We start from the raw sequence: 19110 nt of genomic DNA on the forward strand, positions 1-19110 counted from the left end.
ATCGCACAAGGACTAAAAGCCGACAATGAAGGTCGCACATTAGTAATTCCTGTCATTAGGTAAAAACGTGGTTATAGCAACGCGCCGAAATCATTGGATTCTAAAATTACTTTTTCCATGAAAAATTACCAAATCAAAAAGGCTCCTATGCCTACCCCCCTTAGGCAGGAATGCCGCCCACACTCTAACCAAACATGGAAGAAGAAAGACAGTTGAGGCACTAAGTTTATTAACTGATTGAGCACGATTATTATGGGATATTGAAAATATTGTTTATTTTCTTTACAAAAGCGTTTGTATAAAGTAATTTGTTTTGTTTTCTATTTATATTATCGATCCTTCCAGCTGTTAGTCACGTGATCAGTAGAAAAGCAAACATTCTACCAAAGCCAGTCATGCTTTAAAAATAGATAAATGTTTATGACTTCTCAGGCTCCTCTCCATTCTAGAGACAAATGAAAACCTTAACGTTTTCAAATCGAAAACTTTTCTTAAAATAATTCAAAAATTAAGGAAAACCATTGCTACTGACAGGAAACCCATTTAATTGGCAGAGAACCCATTCAACTGGCAAAGAACCCATTTAACTAAAAGGGAAGCCGTTTAACGGGCAAGAGCCATTTAACTGAAAGGAAACCCATTTAACTGAAAGGAAACCCATTTAACTGAAAGGAAACCCATTTAACTGAAAGGAAACTCATTTAATTTTATAAAAGAAAAAGCCGGCTCCAGAAAAAGAAGAAATGTTACCGAATCTTGAAATACAAGACTGAGCCACTGTATATACAGCTGAACCATTACCTAACTAAAAGAACTGGAATATTTCAATCTAAATTTATAATTTTTTCTCTGTGAATTCGCCTAATTTTACATCGAGTAATAAAGCTACAACATCGGTAGCTCAAGCATGTTAAGGCCTGAATTGAAGGCCATCTATGGCTAGAACCATTTTGTTTTTCTTACGTTTTCGTTTCTATTCAATCCTTTCCTTTATTGGCATGGCCACAACTTTGAGATTAAGATTTTTTGCTACCCAAAATTTTGAAATTAAAAAAGGGATGATGGTTATCGTCTGTACATAAAGTGATATGGCATATTTTCAAGACGAATCTGAACTACCATTGCGCATGCTCGTTAAGGGGATATTACACAAAATAGATCACGTGACTTACTAGTTATAATAGGGAGGATGAGAATATATCAAAATATTTTATGTACAGATGACAATCGTCTCTCCGTTTTAATTCAAAATTTTTGGGTGCACGGAGATGAGGATCAAGGTCACGTGACCGCATCATCTCAAAAAAACGTTTCATCCTAAAACCTGAAGTGTCCGTGCTAATTTTGGCGAGGTTTGAGCAATAAATGACAGCAAAAGATAAATAAAATGATTCTAGCCATATATTGGCCTTCATCCCATGCAGGCCTTGATATGGTAAGAACTTCATTTCTTAATCAATCAATAACATCACCAAGGTTTATTTATATCATAATTATCATCGTACCGCCACGACGGCCATTTTGAAATGTAACCAGGCCTGCGTAAAACACGAGTGAGGTCTCGTAATGAGTTTTTATACATAACCAGTTTTTTGCTCACTTTACAAAATGGCCGCCATAGTCGTGCCAGAACAGTAGTTAAATGAATACAAATTACTATTGCATATGACATTATGTCACCTCTTTGCTTAGATTCCAACCCGGGTCAACTCGGTCTAAATTGGTCCCTGAGCAATGGCTTGTTACCAGTCACGTGAACAGCAAAACAATGACGTCATTGTAATAGAAATGTTTATTATACTCCTGTCATGTAAATGCTGTTTAATATACCGCGAGGGACTGGTTCTATTCCATTTCCGCGCCATCCATTGGTTCTTCGGTCAAAGCTATCGGAGCACGTGACAGGTTAGGAGTCAAGGCTCCAGGTGGGATGATCTCATCTTGGGTTTGTTTCGACACGTCAAACTTAACAATATTGAATCTCTTCACCAAGAACACGATGGGAATGCAGAGGGTGGAGAGGAGAATAAGTAGAGCAATGACGACGAACCCCCAAACAGGAAACTCAGTGTCTACAACATCAGCCTGGAATAAAGGACTAACTTTATCAGGATTTGATTGAGAGGTCTGGGAACAAGAGCCTCGTTTCTATGCAGAGTCTGCGTTACTTTTGGTCTCCGTCAAGAAACAGGTTTTTCTGGTTCCATCATATGAAAGAATTACATTGACCTATCAATCGCAGATTCTTGTTAAAAACCAAAGTAAACACAGAGCCTGGGGCGAGAATACTAGTTGCGCATGCTTGAACATTCAACCGCTGGGCAAATAAGTTTGACGTAGTAGTTACCTTTGCTGGAGCCCATGCTGCATACGTCATCGTCTTCAAAAACATGCTTACAATACTTGCAATAATAATACCCGCTACGATGACGGGAGACACGAACCGCCACGTGATCTTCCAGTACCAACCTGGACGAGACTTGATCATGTACTCGATGTCATCTTCAAATCTTGTGAAAAAGAAAGAAATATTACTCAAGGGAATGACACATGGTATAAAATGAGAAAAGCTTCAATAGAGCCACCCATTCTTACCTGACTGCACCGTAAATCCAGTTGACGCCAACCAACTCGAAAAACCCGATAACGAGAAGAGGCAAGGTCCCTGAGTAAGAATCGAAGGTTTGCAGCCAGTATTCTCCTGATCCTTGACAGAACACCAGGCCAATCAAATATGACATAGCACAAATGAAAGCTGCAAATATACGAGGAGTAGTTTAGACTGATATAATGAAGAAAGAAATAATACTCAAGGGAATGACACAAGATCCTTGCATGACGGTTGCATGACAGAATACCAGGATTATCAAATATGACACAGCACAAATGAAAGCTGCAAATATACGACGAATAGTTCAGAATATAATGACAAGCATGGTCAACTCCGTAGACATCTTTCTGACTTTGGGCTTCCTGCCTGTGTTTCGCTTTTTGGTCCTCATTCCCCTCACGGTCTACGCCAACGGAAAAAATGGGTTTACCACTCGATCTCCTGGGTGGATGTTGTAATGCCTAACAGGTTTTGCAACCCAATTGATAAGGCAGCCGATAGATTTGATTTTTGTTGAGGGAGGAAAAACCCTCGAAGCACAGGAACCCCAAGGAGTTGCCTTCAAAGGAGGCTATGACAAGTGGAGCAGATCTATCTTTACAAGGCTAATGCTCAATTACCTGTGACGAATTCCTTTCTCCACGAAACAAGTTTGAGGTCATAAAGAGGAGTAATGACACCTTCAAGAGTACCAAACATGCTACCAAGACCAAGGGTGAGTAACATACAGAAGAACAGTGTAGCCCAGAGTTGAGAGACTGGCATCATGACTATGGCCTCTGTGAAGGCGATGAAGGTTAGTCCGGGTCCCTGTGCTGACTGCAGGAAAATATAAAAAGAACAGCTTGTTACCAAGCAACGAGAAAGATTACGTCACGCTGCAATGTCAAATAAGATGAGAAACTTCATGAAAGGACAAAGAAGAAGGATTAGAAAGAGAAGACGATCGTTGTCGAAGAAGAAGAACAAGAAAAACAAGAAGAACAAGAAGAACAAGAAAGGTTAAATAAAAAGGTTTCCTAACCATGGCAACCAAGGATATTTACCTCAGAAAGCCATTTCTCCAAGTCGAAGCATTTGTCCGTAATGGTTTCGTTGCCAGGTAACGCGACGTTGGCATAGAGTGATAGACAATTGTTGTATGATGTATGGGCCTGAAACAGTAGAGAACGACAAGATCGATCAGAAACACTCCATTGGCTTTGGCTAAGCGCCAACGTTATGTCGTAATACTCTCGTGGCATCGTCGAATCTTAAGTTACCATGTCGTAGGATGTCGTTGAGTGTTTTCGTGGCATCTTCGGCTATGTAAGCACCTGAACTATTGTCGAAACTGGTGTGCGAATTACTGGTTTAAACGAATTTATTTCAAACGTGCTCCCCTTTTTTCTCAGAAAATTAATAAGAAACTTCGTATATAATTTGGTAGCGTATAGTATAATTTGGTGTAAACTCGCGTATACACATTTACGAATCGGGAATTTTCCTTAATTTTTTCAACATGCGTAAACATTTTTGTCAGTACCCACTTTCGTAACATTGCCGTATTACTGTCGTAATGTTGTCGTATTACTGTCGTAATGTTGTCGTATTACTGTCGTAATGTTGTCGTATTATCGTCATAGAGCTGTCGTAATGTTTTCGTGGAGTAATCATTTACCTTAAACCCAAGAATGGAGAAGATAACAATACTTGCAAAGACAGACGTGCCACAGTTGATCAAGGACACCATGATGGCGTCACGTTTACAGTTGTTATGTACAGGGTTGTAGCTGGACATCGCAATTAATCCACCAAATGCTACACCAAGCGAGTAAAATATCTGCGTGGCTGCTTCAAGCCAAACTTGAGGGTTCAGTAACTTGTGAAACTGAAAAAACAACAAATAGTATCACGGGATACCTGTGTAGTAAAAACATGGCGGCTCACGAATCTTATGTCGAAATGACTATAATTGGGTTACCTGTGGCTTGAACATGTGAGCGATGCCATCCCCGGCACCATCCAACGTGACACCACGAAAGAAGAAGATGAACAGAACAAGATACGGGAATGTAGCTGTAAAATACACCGCCTATATAATACGAGATAACGTGGGTAAGTCAAGCAAAGATTGCGTTACAAAGACTTCAGACAATCACGTGGTGCAGAATTGCTTACTATCAATCACGTGACTTTTTGGAGTTGACTGGGGGGCAAACGAGCGGTTGACTGGGGGGCAACTAGCGGATGTTAAGTCAAAACATGTCAAAATAAGTCCTCAAACTATTGTATTTGACTATTTCTACGACATAAAACCAGAAAACAAGAGATCAAAACAACCTCCAAGATTCTACAAGCCATTAAAAACGTAGCTATTACCGGAAGTGACGTCTATTGATAGCAACCTATATTGGGAACGAAAAGCAAATATCTCTACGAGTCTGGTTTATGCTGAGTAAATTCTTAGCTATTTTACAACTAAATACTTGATAACTAAATACTTTTAAGCGCTGAATGGCTAGTAATTGTTTCACGGATATGTCTTGCACTTAACAACAGAAATGTGTCCTGAGCCTGCGATCTAGGTTGTCTTTATTATCCAATCCCAACCCTAGTTCCAGTCTTTTTGGCAGATATACCAATAGGATCGCAGGCTCAGAAGCAATGAATGCAGTATCATGACGTACCTTGCCAGCGGTCTGCACCCCTTTCATCATGCACAGAAAGACAACAATCCAAGCCAAGAGAAGCGATAATGCCATATGCCAGAGTACGCCACCGCTCTCTTCAATAGAATCTGTTATCTCCAGTGCATTATTATACCAATAATACTGAGTCCTGCCCGCCAGCTCACACTCTAACACCTTGGTGATGTTGGTACCATTTACTGCTATATTAGGACAATCACCATATGGCAGAGGGTTTTGCCAGGAAGCGAACAGGTAATAGAAACACCAAGCAATGATCATATTGTAGTATAAGCCAACCAGGAAACAGACCATGACAGAAGCAAACCCCACCCCTCCCAGGTAGGGATGAATATAGTTCCATACTCCGATGGACCCTTGTCGAACACTTTGACCAATTGCAAGCTCCAGGAAGAAGATAGGAATCCCTAGAAGACCAAGACACAGTACGTATGGGATGAGGAAGGCACCTGAAAACAAACACATCACGTGACATAATTATTACACAATAATATGATTAGCTTTGCCAGGTCTGTGTGTTGGTTACATGTCCGCATGGCTGATATCTGGGCCTATCGTTCGCCAAGTTACAGCGTATTTTATTATGTGCTTTCTAGTAAGGAATTCAATTGACAGTTCACGGTTTGATCTTTGATAGATCTTCTACATCTACATTTTATGGAGTTGATAAAATCGGTAAGATATCACATCAACTATAAAACAAAATAGCTACATATAAATATAAAAAATACTAAAAATATATAAAATAAAAAAAGCCCCGAATAATTAGTTTTGCATAAAGCTAAACATAAATATCTGCAAATCACGAAATAAATAATGATAAATAATATAAAAAATATATTCAAGATTGTAAGATCCTTATACTACCCTAACCCTAACCCTAGGTCTCTAATTTAGACTTAAATAGAGCTAGTGTCATCGAGTTTACGGTTTCTAGCTTAAAACAAAAAAATCGTTCAAATGAACTCCATGCGTTTGACAAAAAAGAAATGACGAAGAAAAGAAGAAGAAAATAAAATCAAAAAGAAAGGAAAAATCCCCGAGTTTAATTTACATCTCATCAGGCACGCTGGACACAGGAAAGAAAAGACCACAACCCCTTATTAATCCGTCCATCCGCCGTAGATCGACCACCAATCGAGCTGAAGGTTGAGCAGCCGTAAGGATAAACTTATGCAATACTCTAGGCTCGGGACTCTAAGGACGTGACTTTGATATCGTACGTTCGCAAACCACGTTACAAAAACAGGGTCAGGTCAACCGCCTATTAATGCGGTTACTCAATAAAAGGCTGAATCTCGTCTATTATTTACTCTTGTTGTGAAATAACTGACTTGTAACCCACTCTACCAAGTGGATACTTTGTAATGCTTCCTAACAGCTCGTTGTTCTACTCTATGAGTTCAATCTCATCTCGGTTCTTTTATTGAAAGGATTCCTGTTAAACAGGCTTTCAAATCCTTTACCTCGTGTTCAAGTTTTGATTTATTTATATCTGTTTTAAAAACAGATAGAAATGTAAAGCTGTTTTGTTATTTCAGGAGTTTAGATGAAAAGGTCATGTGGTCAACAGTGTCTCAAGTAACTACGGCATATCACACTGGTCACGTTGCGGTTGATTTCAATATTTCTCCTATATAGCCCGAAAATATCCTGCAATCACCCGGCACTATACGGTATACGACCCATCAAAGCCCGTATATGAAATATATCCAGAAAACATGTTGAATAAATAGAGATTAGCTATAAGTCTAACAATTTGAATCATTATGAAGCTGGTTGCCTACGTGTGCCTTGTGTAACCCTGGTGTGGGAAGAGTTTCCTAACAGACTCAGATGATACTTTTTCCAACATCCTACACTACTATTTTGACAATATTAGTTAATAGTTTTTTGTGCATTAACGATTTTTCTTTGTTTAATCACCTGCCAAGTTACGTGAAATGCAAATAAACGCCAGAAAACTGGACTGATCGTGAAAAAAAGCCAGAATTGTCTCGTGTAATGAAGATGTAGGGTAGTATTTTTAGTCCCTCGCCACCCTCTAACGTAATCCAGTCAGACTAGACATATATAAAGTATCACCACGTTTGTTGTTGGTACGACAAGAGATACATTAAAATAAAACCTTAAAAGCTTTGTTTTTGAATAATTTGCATAAGAAGGTTACTTTGTTTGGATTGCAGTTTTTATAACAACTCCACAGTGCATGTGGCTTTCAAGTATTATTTTCCATGGATGCGGTTTTGGTGGGACTTTGCTTCAAGGCATCCGTAGATCCTCACTACGTATGTTTTACTACACTCTACCTTTGTAAACGTACAATTAACCTTTTGTATTGTATTCGATTTAACTCTGTGTGCTTTCCTCGTTATAACCAGCTCCTCAGCAAAACAGATTAACCAGTCGGAAAACCTGTTTGGCAGGAATCAGCACACATATAAAGAAGCGAGACCATCGTGGTCTTAACAGTCTATTCAGGGCAGAAGTCACAGAAAGTTGAAGTAGTCAAATCATTTAATAACAACAACGACTCCATACTCACCACCACCATTCTTCTGACATAGATAAGGAAAACGCCACACATTTCCAAGGCCAACAGCATAACCAATAGTAGCTAAGACAAACTCTATCTTGTTACCCCATCCACCTCGTTCGTCCTGCACCTCGACTTTAGGAGCCTCATCCGCGGGGCCTGTAATCGTAACATTGATTTCACCATTTTCAACTTCTGCTTTAGCCATGTTTTCTTCAATCAACAAGCTCAGATAAGCTGCTTTGTAGGAAAGATGGTTGGATAGAAACACGTAGTGCTCAAATTAGTCAATGCGCAATAAAAGTATTCGCAGACCGTTTGTTCTATTCAACCAAGCGCTACCTCAAGTCTATACGGGCCTCACGTACTCCAACGTCTCAGATTACAATTGTTTTATATATTTACTGAGTACAGTAGAGAAACTTTGCTTTTTGATAAGCAATTCTGATCAAAACTGATGGTATCCTTCAACAACTGGAGACAATGCTCCCTTGGATTGAAACCAAAAATAACCTTAGCCCCGTTAAAGTAGGTCTGTTCAGAGGTGGTTTTGGTGTTATTTGATGCGAGTTGTATATGGTCCACATCAAGTGACATTGATTTTGTAATCGTTGTTTCATCCAATGAGCAGAAAGCTTCATCCGTCACCCAACACCTTTCTCTTGATGTGTTTATCTACAGATTCAAAAACGGCTTGCTTTAACATTACTTTCATAATTGAGTCTAGTCTAGTTATATAGCCTTCATCATGATAAAACCTCATTTATTTCATTTTATTTTAGGAAGGAGTTTATAAAAAACGGCGGTAAGTCCCGGGCGGTAAGTTCGTCAAGGTAAGCTGATGCTCAAAATCCTCGTGTAATCATATCCGGTCTGCGCATCGACACACACTCTCCGCCGTGCGGGGGTACGTTCCGGGATTGCAGGAGGTTGTTCAAGGAGTTTAGAAATCTTCTTTTCGCTATTGATATTTCCATCTCATTCATGTGCTTCTCTCATTTGATGCTTTCACATTGATAGGGTAAAACATATTTTACATGTGACTGGCTGCCCGGCTGGCTGCATGGATGAATTGCGTGAGTGAAGCGAGTTAATGGATCACATATGCTAGGTTATGGTTCAAGGTCATGAAGTATTATTTTACATGGGAACCGCCCCCTTACTCTGGATGAACTCGGTCATATCATGACGAAGGATTTGGGGATCAGGGATCAGATACCCCTGATCAGGCATCACAGAAGAGGAGCCAATCTTTTGAGGTCAGGAATCAACTTAAAACGTTTCTGTACAAATCTCGAATCTATCACACAAACTATATCCCTCGTCACGACCATGGAAGAAAGTTGATCTTCAACCTTCAATTTTGTATTGATTCTCTACCAGCAGGTTACCTCTAGTCCGAGCATGGAATTTGAACTAATAGCGGGGCGTTATTAGGTTTTCAAATCAAGGAGAGACTCCCGAGAGACTTAACAATCTTGACCATAGTAACAATGGGATTCACGGGTCTCAGCTCATTCATCTAAGTCATTATAGCTTTAGTAAACTGTGTGGGGAAAACGAAACATGATGAATGAAAATCCCTTCCTGATTTAGATCTTGTTTCCTCTAGTAATTCAAGTGTAATTCTGTTTGGCTCATTGTTCCGTCTCACATCCGTCAACATTGTGTGTATCTTTTTACAACGATGGACATTACGAGATACGTTTACGGAAACCTTTTAACCCACAAATAAAGCTTCTTCGAGTCATACATCCCCGCGAATCTGTTTGAGGCGTTCGTTTCGTCACTCGACCAGACTCGTTCCCTTTCGTCATTCACGTTTTTGTAATGCGCGTGAAGGCTTTTTTTTCGCTTTTCTCTTCCTTCCCTTCATACGCCGCGAACTCACGAAATCCTTAGATAAATACTGTGACTGGGTACAAGCCCGTCACTTAGTCCGACAGTTAGGGGAGGAGTGAGGGTCAAGGTCACATTGATCCTGAGGGGGGAGGAGGAGGGATAGCCGACTAATCTCCTCAGAATTCCAAAAAAAATTGCTGCTATGCTAAACAGTACCTGTTAAAAATGTTTAACTCATTTGATATTTCTCGTTTCTTTTATTTTAGATTTAAAAGTGTTTTACCACACCATGGAGATGTTATTTGTCAGGTAATTTTATGTTGGTACCTTAACGAATACAGAACTTTTTAAAGTTGTATCTGTTATACATCAGATCTATTTAATAACTTTTCTGTAAAAATATAAAAATTTGAAGGATAATATTTACCAATATTTTTTTACAATTACTTTAATAGTATGTTATTCTCTTGCATTTGATGTGTCCAAGGATAAAATGGATTGCGAAGATAATTGTTTATACCACACACTTGTGTAGAGATGGGGGCACGAGGGGGAACGTCCCCCAAATAATTTACTTTTAGCACTTAAATTTAATTAATTCATGGGGATTCCTGTGGATTTGGGGGAAAATGTTACATTGCTCTCTATAAGAGAGATCTCACTAAGCCACAGATACCACACACAATAAATGTAGCAACAACAGCATTGCAATTTGAGGTGAAAACAGATGCTTTCGCAGAAGCATGGAATGCGAACACAGCATAATCTGCATGCTACTGTTGCTATGGCAGCACAGCACAAATCAGGTTGCATCATATGCATCAGTTCTTCAGCTGTTTCAAAAATTTGTTATCGCTAGTCACCACAGCAGCGGGGCAGCTCTGCATGAACATTTCTTTTCTCTAAATCATTAATTTAGTACCATACATTTTAAAATGTTTATAATAGTAGAGAAAAACAAAAGTTGTGCAGAAAATTTTCGCATAAAGTTTTCATAACCAAAAAACATTGTCAAACCATTAGTTACTATAGCAACCTAACAGCAAATATAGTCTTTGAGCAGTCCTTCCATTTCCCTTGGTCAATGTTTATTTTTGGTTGATTTAGTTTGTCCAATATCCTACCCACCCTACCCTACTCAGGGGTTTTGTACTAGTTTCCCACTCGGTCCAAAAATATATATAAAGAGAGATTAAAAAATAGAGTGTAATGTCTAGAGCAAGTGGGAAGTAAAGGTAGAGAGGCATTATTAATGCAATATTACAAACGCTATAATCACACATTATATCCACGTCTGCTAATTGCAGCGTCAGTTTGTGTTGAATGGTCACGTCTAGGACCACCACATCCTCTACCCGATATGTAACCATTTATAGGGGGTTCTGTAATCTGTGCCACAGTACTACGACACCCAATATCATTAGGCTCATTGTCATGGTTACAAATTGGTTCATTATTATCGTCCATAATACTTATTGAACCATTTGAATCACCTGTACGTGTATTCCTTGGATCGACAGATCTCATCCCTGTTGATTGTCTGTCATTACATCTATCATTGTTGTTATCAGAATCAAGTTCTTCAAGACTTTGTAGATCTGGGTTTGGCGACAAAACAGGATTTTCACACGAAGCAATACTATAACTATTTCGTCTATTAGCAGATGGCCTTTCAGTTTCTGTATCGGTTAATTCAGCCTCTCTTGGATTATTGTGAATTATTACAGTCTCTATATTGCTATTGACAGGGTTAATTGTTCTTTCTACATCAACATGTATTTCTTGAGCATTCCTTCCACTAGTTCCTGCTGTATCTATATCTTGTACTAGTGGAACAACCCTGGAGTATGGTGGAGGTGGTTCACTGTCGTCATCATCCACTTCATTTTGCTCACAGTAATGTGATGCACGAGGGGTTGATGTTGGTGAGATATGAGGCGTTATGTTTGGCGTTGGAAAACGTTCTGGGTGTTCCATAACTACAGTGTAATGACAGTGAAACGTGTTACTGTTCTGATCAACACAATCAAAATTAATATTCATTGTACAGTTTATAGGACAGCCACCCAATAGTATTCTTCCCACGGGTAACTAACATGTCCTATATGGGTACACAACTACCCAATAGTATTCCTCCCACAGGTAACTAAACTGTCCTATATGGGTACGCAACCACCCAATAGTATTCCTCTCACAGGTAACTAAACTGTCCTATATGGGTACACAACCACCCAATAGTAATCCTCCCACAGGTAACTAAACTGTCCTATATGGGTACACAGACACCCAACTAACCTGTCCTATAGGGGTACACCACCACCCAATAGTATTCCTCCCACAGGTAACTAACCTGTCCTATAGCTCGGAGGACAATCCATAACATAGTTACTAACAGTTTCATGCGTTCCAACACATTCTCTATTTTCAGGTGTCTCATTCTGACAGCGTTGACAAGCACCCATCATGACGCACCTCATTGCACCAACACCAAGAAACACGATGCCACAAAATATTGCAGCAACGATACCAGCGGTAGCCTGGGATGTCGTAATGGCTGAAAAAATTCAATAATGAAGACTCTTATCATCATCACCTCATGCCAAAAGTATTGGAATACCAGATAAAAGTAAGGCTGAGTAGGAGATGTGCACTTGCTTCTCATCTTGGGAGCATGGGTTTGATTACTGGAATTAACATGTGAGTAGAGTTTGTTTTGTCTCTCCTTTGATTCAAGGGGTTTTCCTTCCTTGAGAAAATCAACAAGCTAAATTTCAATTTGATCTGGGAGTTAGCCTTGCCCTGACTTAGATCAGTCCAGAAGTTGTTTCAGGGTTCAATCTGTGAGTTACCGTGCCCTGACTTAGATCAGTCCAGAAGTTGTTTCAGGGTTTGATTTGTAAGTTAGCCATGCCCTGACTTAGATCAGCCCAGAGGTTGTTCCAGGGTTCGATCTGTGAGTTAGCCATGCCCTGACTTAGATCAGTCCAGAAGTTGTTTCAGGGTTCAATCTGTGAGTTAGCCGTGCCCTGACTTAGATCAGTCCAGAAGTTGTTTCAGGGTTTGATTTGTAAGTTAGCCATGCCCTGACTTAGATCAGCCCAGAGATTGTTTCAGGGTTCTATCTGTGAGTTAGCCATGCCCTGACTTAGATCAGCCCAGAGGTTGTTCCAGGGTTCGATCTGTGAGTTCGCTTTACCCTGATTTAGATCAGCCCATGGGTTCATAATAATTTTTTTAAAGGAATATATCAATGGATTTTAACAAAGTCATAATAAAACTTACAACTTGGTGATGATGATGATGATGATGTACTGAAATTAATCAAAAACCCAGTGCCTGTAATCTGATCGGCATTGGAAACAAACTGTATATATGCTGCTTGGTTTTTCACAAGAAGTGAAGATGGTGTCTCTGAGCCACAGTATTCTCCAATCAATTGATTTTCAGTTGCCGCAGTCCCAGAAAAAACAGCTACAACATCTGAACATTTGCCATCAATAGACTTTGGAGGAAGATCAAACTTTCTGGAAAAATGGATTACATCAATAAATACAATACAATACAATACAATACAATTTTATTTGCTCATACAAGAAAATTTACATGAAATGTGAAAAACAACTATAGAAAACAACTAAGAAAATAAAGAATAGATAATTGTCAAAAGAACATAATTCAGAGCCTGGGGTCTAAATTAACCATAAGGTTTTCGAGTTAGACCCCAGCAATTTAAAATTTAACATTGGAGTAAACTGAAGAAGAACCAAGTACATAAAAAATAATTACAATTTAACTGAACAATAAAACTGTTAATCCACAATTAGAGTAATGACATGTATGGTATATATTAACATATATGAAGAAAGAAATAGAATATTTAGAAAAAGGAAAATCTAAGGAAGAACTAAATTTTTATCTGTAATTGGTCGGCAAGTAAATAACTTTTTAATTTTTTCGCAAACGAAAATACATTAACATCTTTTAAGTGGCTAGGAATTTGTTCCCAGAGTTCAATCGCCATATTAGCCGTCATTTGCTTGCCTATATTGGTACGCACTTGTGATTTATGCAAGTTTTGCTTTGCTGCGTACCTGGTATTGTAAGGATGGATATCTTTTGCATATTTGAAAAAAGAGGAAAGTGTCTCTGGGAGCTTACCTTTGTGCCATAAATGAGTAAATTTTAAAGCATGAAGACGATAAATATTATTTACTGTGAGAAGCTCCAAGAGATTTAGCAAGGGAAGAGCGCTTTCGGTGTTTTCGCCAAAAGATACAGCAAAGAACATTATTCTTACAACTATATTCTGTTTGACTTGCACTTTCTTAATGTGCGTTTTATAAGCGCTTCCCCAGGCCAATATTGCATATGATATGTAGGGATAAACAAGGTTGTAATAAATTTGTTTCAGTTGATGAATGGAGAGATAATGCCGTAATTTTGATATCACTCCAATATTTCGTGAAATTTTTGAGCAAACATAAGAAATATGGTATCTCCATGATATGCAGTCATCAATTATGACTCCTAAATATTTTATGTGGTCTTTTCTTTGTAAAGAATTGCTTGAACCATCTCTGTTTTGAAATTTCATATCAATTACCGCGTCTTTCTTTTTACTTGATTTCACGATCATGAAATTTGTTTTTGTATAATTAATTGATAGTTTATTTGCGTCACACCATGTCTTAACTTTTTGGAGCTCAGAGTTCATTAGTTTTTCAAGTTCCCTTAAGTCATAGTGCGAGGCAAAGACATTCGTGTCATCAGCAAATATTCTAAATTTCAGAGTATCAGAGCAGTTTGGCAAATCATTAATATATAATAAAAACAAGAGAGGTCCAAGAGAGCTACCCTGAGGAATTCCACAATTCATCGTTTGTTTTGAGGATACGTTGTTACCAAAAGCAACATATTGTTGCCTATTTGTTAAATAACTGGTAAACCAATTTAGCGCAATACCTCTGACTCCATATAGTTCTAACTTTTCTACTAGAATTTTGTGATTAACAGTATCAAAGGCCTTTGAAAAATCTAAAAATGCACCACAAGTATACATTTTATTGTCTATTGCTTTCCTTAGGTTGTCCGCTATTTCAGTAATGGCTAGTGAAGTTGAGTGGCCTTTTCGAAATCCAAACTGAAACTCGAATAAAAAATTGTGTTTTTCAATGTAATTGATCAACTGTTTGTAGACGAGCTTTTCGAAAATTTGAGTAAAAGCTGATAAAGTTGAAATTGGGCGATAATTAGCTGGATCCATGGCATCTCCTCCTTTGGCGACAGGTGTTACCTTAGAAATTTTAAGAACATCGGGAACAATACCTTGAAGCAGGGATTGATTAAATATTATTGTTAATGCTTCACTAAGGTGGTTGCTCGATATTCTTATGCACTTTTGCGGAACACCAATGCATGATTTGTTCAATTTCAGGTTTAGAATTTCATCGTGTACCTCATTTGAAAGTATCCCACGAAACATGAAGCTACTTGGATTCGATGTTTTTATGTATTGGCTTGGATTGACATCAACCTCCGGTATTTTCCCAGCAAGATCTTGGCCAACATTTATAAAAAATGAATTTAACTGATGACAAATGCTAGCTTTATCAGTATGACATTTATTGTTATGAATGATCTTTTCGATACTTGTTACTGACGATGCTTTTTTCCTTTCGATAATCATACCAATGAGCTTCCATATAGTTTTTAAGTTTTCTTTGTTTAAATCAAACTGTGCTCTAAAGTAATTTGTTTTAGCAGCTTCTTTGATTTTATTTAATCTATTGTTATACGTTTTATAATACTTAATTTTTTCCGGGTCATTACTTAAGAAGTGTGTTTTAAAGAGCTTTTGTTTTTTCTTAATTGAGTTAAGTACAGCAGTGGTAATCCATGGTCTTTTCAATTGTCTTCTTTTTTGCTTAGTTACCTTCCGTATTGGAGCGTGACAATCAGATATCTTCTGAAGCGTTTCAACAAGTCTATTCATACTTTCGTTAACATCATTTGTAATAAGGCTTTTAAAGTCAACATTTTTTATGTCTTTCAAGAAAGCATCATTATCAAAGTTCGAATAATCTCTATAATACTTATTTTCGCCTGTCACAGGGAGCCTGTTTGATACTGTACAAAATACCGGAAGGTGATCGGTAATATCAGCTAAACAAATTCCTGCTTTCAATATTTTATGAGGTACATTCGTATAAATGTGATCTATTAAAGTTGAGGTATGATCCGTGATTCTTGTTGCTTTAGTAATAAGAGGAAAAAATCCAAGGTTCAACAACATATCAAGAAACTCGGATGTTTGATTATCGACATTATATTTCAAGAAGTTGATATTTATATCTCCTAAAATAAATACCTCATACCCCTTATTGTTAAATTTTTCCAATTGGTCCTTCATAGTTTCACTAAAAAGCTCACGGCTATAAACGACATATTCTTTTATTAAAATTGGAAGTCATAACAGTTGGTAGGTGGCTTCCAGCTGATCTGAGAAAAAGTATTAGCCAATCAGAGAATATTCATAAAACTGACGTGTCACTTTTTCTCTTGAAGTTATAGATTTCCAGGACACCAAATAAATAAAAAATGTTAATAATGAGAGGTTGATAACAGTGACACAGTAATTAACTAGTTTTACATTATTATTATTATTGAAAAGGTGGGTTTGTTCTTTTTTTTTCTTTTTTTTTTTGATCAATTTAAATATCACAGACTTCATGACGCAGGGTTCGTGCTGAGGTAACCACTTGAAATTCAAGGACTATTCAAGGAGTATACAAGGACCCAAAATGTATTTTCAAGGAGTATGTTCAGCTAACTATGCCAAGGTTTTACACGGTGGTTGCATATGGCTGACTTTCAGATTTTCCAATCTTTCTGACTAGATCTATTTCAGAACCATGCAAGTGATGATCAAAGAAAAAATTCTAGAAGTTTCCAAGGAGTTTCGCTAAAATCATAAAATTCAAGAGCTTTTCAAGTGTCCTTGAAAACGTGAATTAAATTCAAGGAGTTTTCAAGGAGTTTAAGGAGTAGCACGAACCCTGATGACACCTCAGTTTTGCAGAGAAGTCATTTCTATTTCACTATTTCAGATCAGCTGGTTGTTCTTGCAATATTGCATCTTATTTATTCAAAATAAAGAACACATTCATCTGTTTGTCTGACTCCTGACCAATATGTGTGCCAGATTGCATAAATGTTCCTTGCGACCTATAAAGTAAATCAAATATCTGTAATAGCATTGTATTAGAATGATAGAAATTGGTCAATGTCTTACCTGAAAGTAAGTGTGATTTCTGGGTTACTCCCAGTAACCCTTACAGTCCACACACAAAACAAGTTAGGTCGGTATTGGCTGGGATGGCCTGGAGAAGAGAAGGAACCTGTCTTGCTAGTGTAGTGTGAGCCACAGTTAATATCTGCAGAATGTATCAAAGGAACTAAATTTACAACTTTAATCAAAACTGAAGGTCATGAGTAATGAGATTGATGACAGGATTAAATATTCTCATAGTAAGTCAAAATGATGGCATTTGTCATGCATTTGTCAAGATACCAGTGGTGACTGTTACCTAGAAAGGCATATCACATGGCATCCTTTTGAGGTCTTAACTTATCTTTTATTCTTATCATTTTTCAAGTTCAAGACGCTAAAGGTGACTTATCATCCTATTCAACCCCCCCTAGATCTTAATTACCCTTGGATCCCCAAGTTTTCAGCTATTTTCATCACTATCTGGCTATAGGGCCCAGTTGTACAAAGGTTGGATAGCGCTATCCATCTGATAAATCCTATCAAGTGGATAAATTTATTGGATAACTGCATTGACTTATCCACTGGATAAGTATTTATTCATTGGATAGCACAATCCATTCTTGGTACAACTGGGCCCTGGATGTCCAGTTCTACATTACCTTGACAATAAGTCCTTTGAGCCAAGTACAATGAGAAACCTTCAAAATGAAAAATTTAAGAAATTGATAAATATAAACCACTTCCAAATGATGTAACAATAATGATGTGTGGTTATATTAGTAGATCAATAGAAAAATAAGCCATCTTTCTTATATCTACATTTATAAGTATTTGCAAGTGCATTCACCATGGGGAACTCAACAGGTGTAGATGAAACAAGTTGAAAAGCTGAACTTGGTTAACATAATACCCAGTAATTTATCTTGAACAAAAGTAAGACAGAATAATCTGACGTTAAAGTTAAACAGAACGATTCTCCAAGACTTTTGTTAGATACAGGAAATATTCAAAACAGCCAACATAATCAGTGAAGCGAGAGTATGCGTGACGACTGTTCATTTTAGCTGAATTTTTTTCATTCACCTGTTTTTTTTGTACAATTTACATTTCAATATTTTAATTTTCTTGTACGTGCTTTCGAGTCAAATCCTGCATTCAAAGGAGACATTCAACAAACAAATAAATCGAATATCATTCAGCTGTTGCATATTTGTTGTCTATTCATGCAAATAGTGTTTAAATTCATAAAGTAAATATGGATCGATTCGTCTGTAACTCACCAGCAAATAAGATGAACCAAGGAGAATCCATGTTGTAATCTTGATTCAAACCACATCAAATTATTTTAATAAAGCTGATCTTGAATTTAGACACATTGTTCTGAGTGTTGGCGGAGATTCAACGCTGAACAATCCCCATATTCCTTTACGTCAATAATTCATAAACAGCAAGTGCCAAAATCGACACCGAAAAAAGGAGATGTCGTTAAGTCGTATACGAGACGGCAAGCAGTAATATTCACCTTATTTTGAGAGGATTTGATGAGTCTTTAGCATCAAGTATTTTCAATCAAATCGATGCGTAAATGACAAGGTGCACGACAAACAAGAAACATCGTATTTCAACAAACCGTCTGTCCTGATTCACACCATATCTTTATCACCAAACTTTCCGGTGTATAACGTAAAGGATGGTGCACTCCGATCGTTAATAAACGTCGGTTAAGTGGATCAAAATCACAAGCAAAAGCAAGAAAATAATATTAAAAATCGTTTAAAATGCGATGATGATGTATTCCAGAACCTCTCTGACGCAGTCCCTCTCGGTTAACAACAAGGCTATATTTGGGCTCCCTGTGTCTTATTTGTTTTTAACGATTTTTACAAAGTAAACCTTTGTACAGAAAATTGAATTTAATATTCCAACAAACTAAATAATTTATCTTAATAATCTTTGAATTATGATAAACGTTTTTAAATTTCTTCTCGTATCAACAAAGCTATCTTTCTCGTTAATAGTTTATTATTCTTACAGAGAAATTTGTAAAAAAAAGGCAAAATAGTTTGTATTTTCTTATCGGCATTATCATCTCATGTAAGAATTAATTTTTTTAGGTTAAGAATCAATGAGGAAGAATTAAGAATTCCCGCGGGATTCCCGC

General features: G+C 37.5%; 2 protein-coding genes across 2 annotated transcripts; both read right to left on the minus strand.

The window, feature by feature from the left end:
* Window positions 1–212: 212 nt before the first annotated feature.
* Window positions 213–8391, minus strand: LOC116296260 (sodium- and chloride-dependent transporter XTRP3). The gene is made up of 9 exons (XM_031704261.2): window positions 7847–8391; window positions 5281–5750; window positions 4575–4685; window positions 4272–4481; window positions 3658–3765; window positions 3232–3430; window positions 2596–2755; window positions 2348–2510; window positions 213–2085 (listed from the first exon to the last, which is right to left on the minus strand). Exons 1-9 carry the CDS (start codon window positions 8043–8045, stop codon window positions 1846–1848), a joined length of 1860 nt encoding a protein of 619 aa, XP_031560121.1. The 5' UTR covers window positions 8046–8391; the 3' UTR covers window positions 213–1845.
* A 1824-nt stretch (window positions 8392–10215) lies between these two features.
* On the minus strand, window positions 10216–18751 carry LOC116296263 (uncharacterized). The gene is made up of 6 exons (XM_089036578.1): window positions 18230–18751; window positions 17609–17647; window positions 16971–17112; window positions 12962–13203; window positions 12030–12233; window positions 10216–11658 (listed from the first exon to the last, which is right to left on the minus strand). Exons 1-6 carry the CDS (start codon window positions 18258–18260, stop codon window positions 10955–10957), a joined length of 1362 nt encoding a protein of 453 aa, XP_088892704.1. The 5' UTR covers window positions 18261–18751; the 3' UTR covers window positions 10216–10954.
* Between the last annotated feature and the right edge of the window lie 359 nt (window positions 18752–19110).

The sequence above is a fragment of the Actinia tenebrosa genome, unplaced genomic scaffold, assembly GCF_029948245.1.
Source record: "Actinia tenebrosa isolate PJP-AT-01 unplaced genomic scaffold, QUT_ActTen_1.0 PGA_scaffold4__44_contigs__length_22323623, whole genome shotgun sequence".
Lineage (NCBI taxonomy): Eukaryota > Metazoa > Cnidaria > Anthozoa > Actiniaria > Actiniidae > Actinia > Actinia tenebrosa.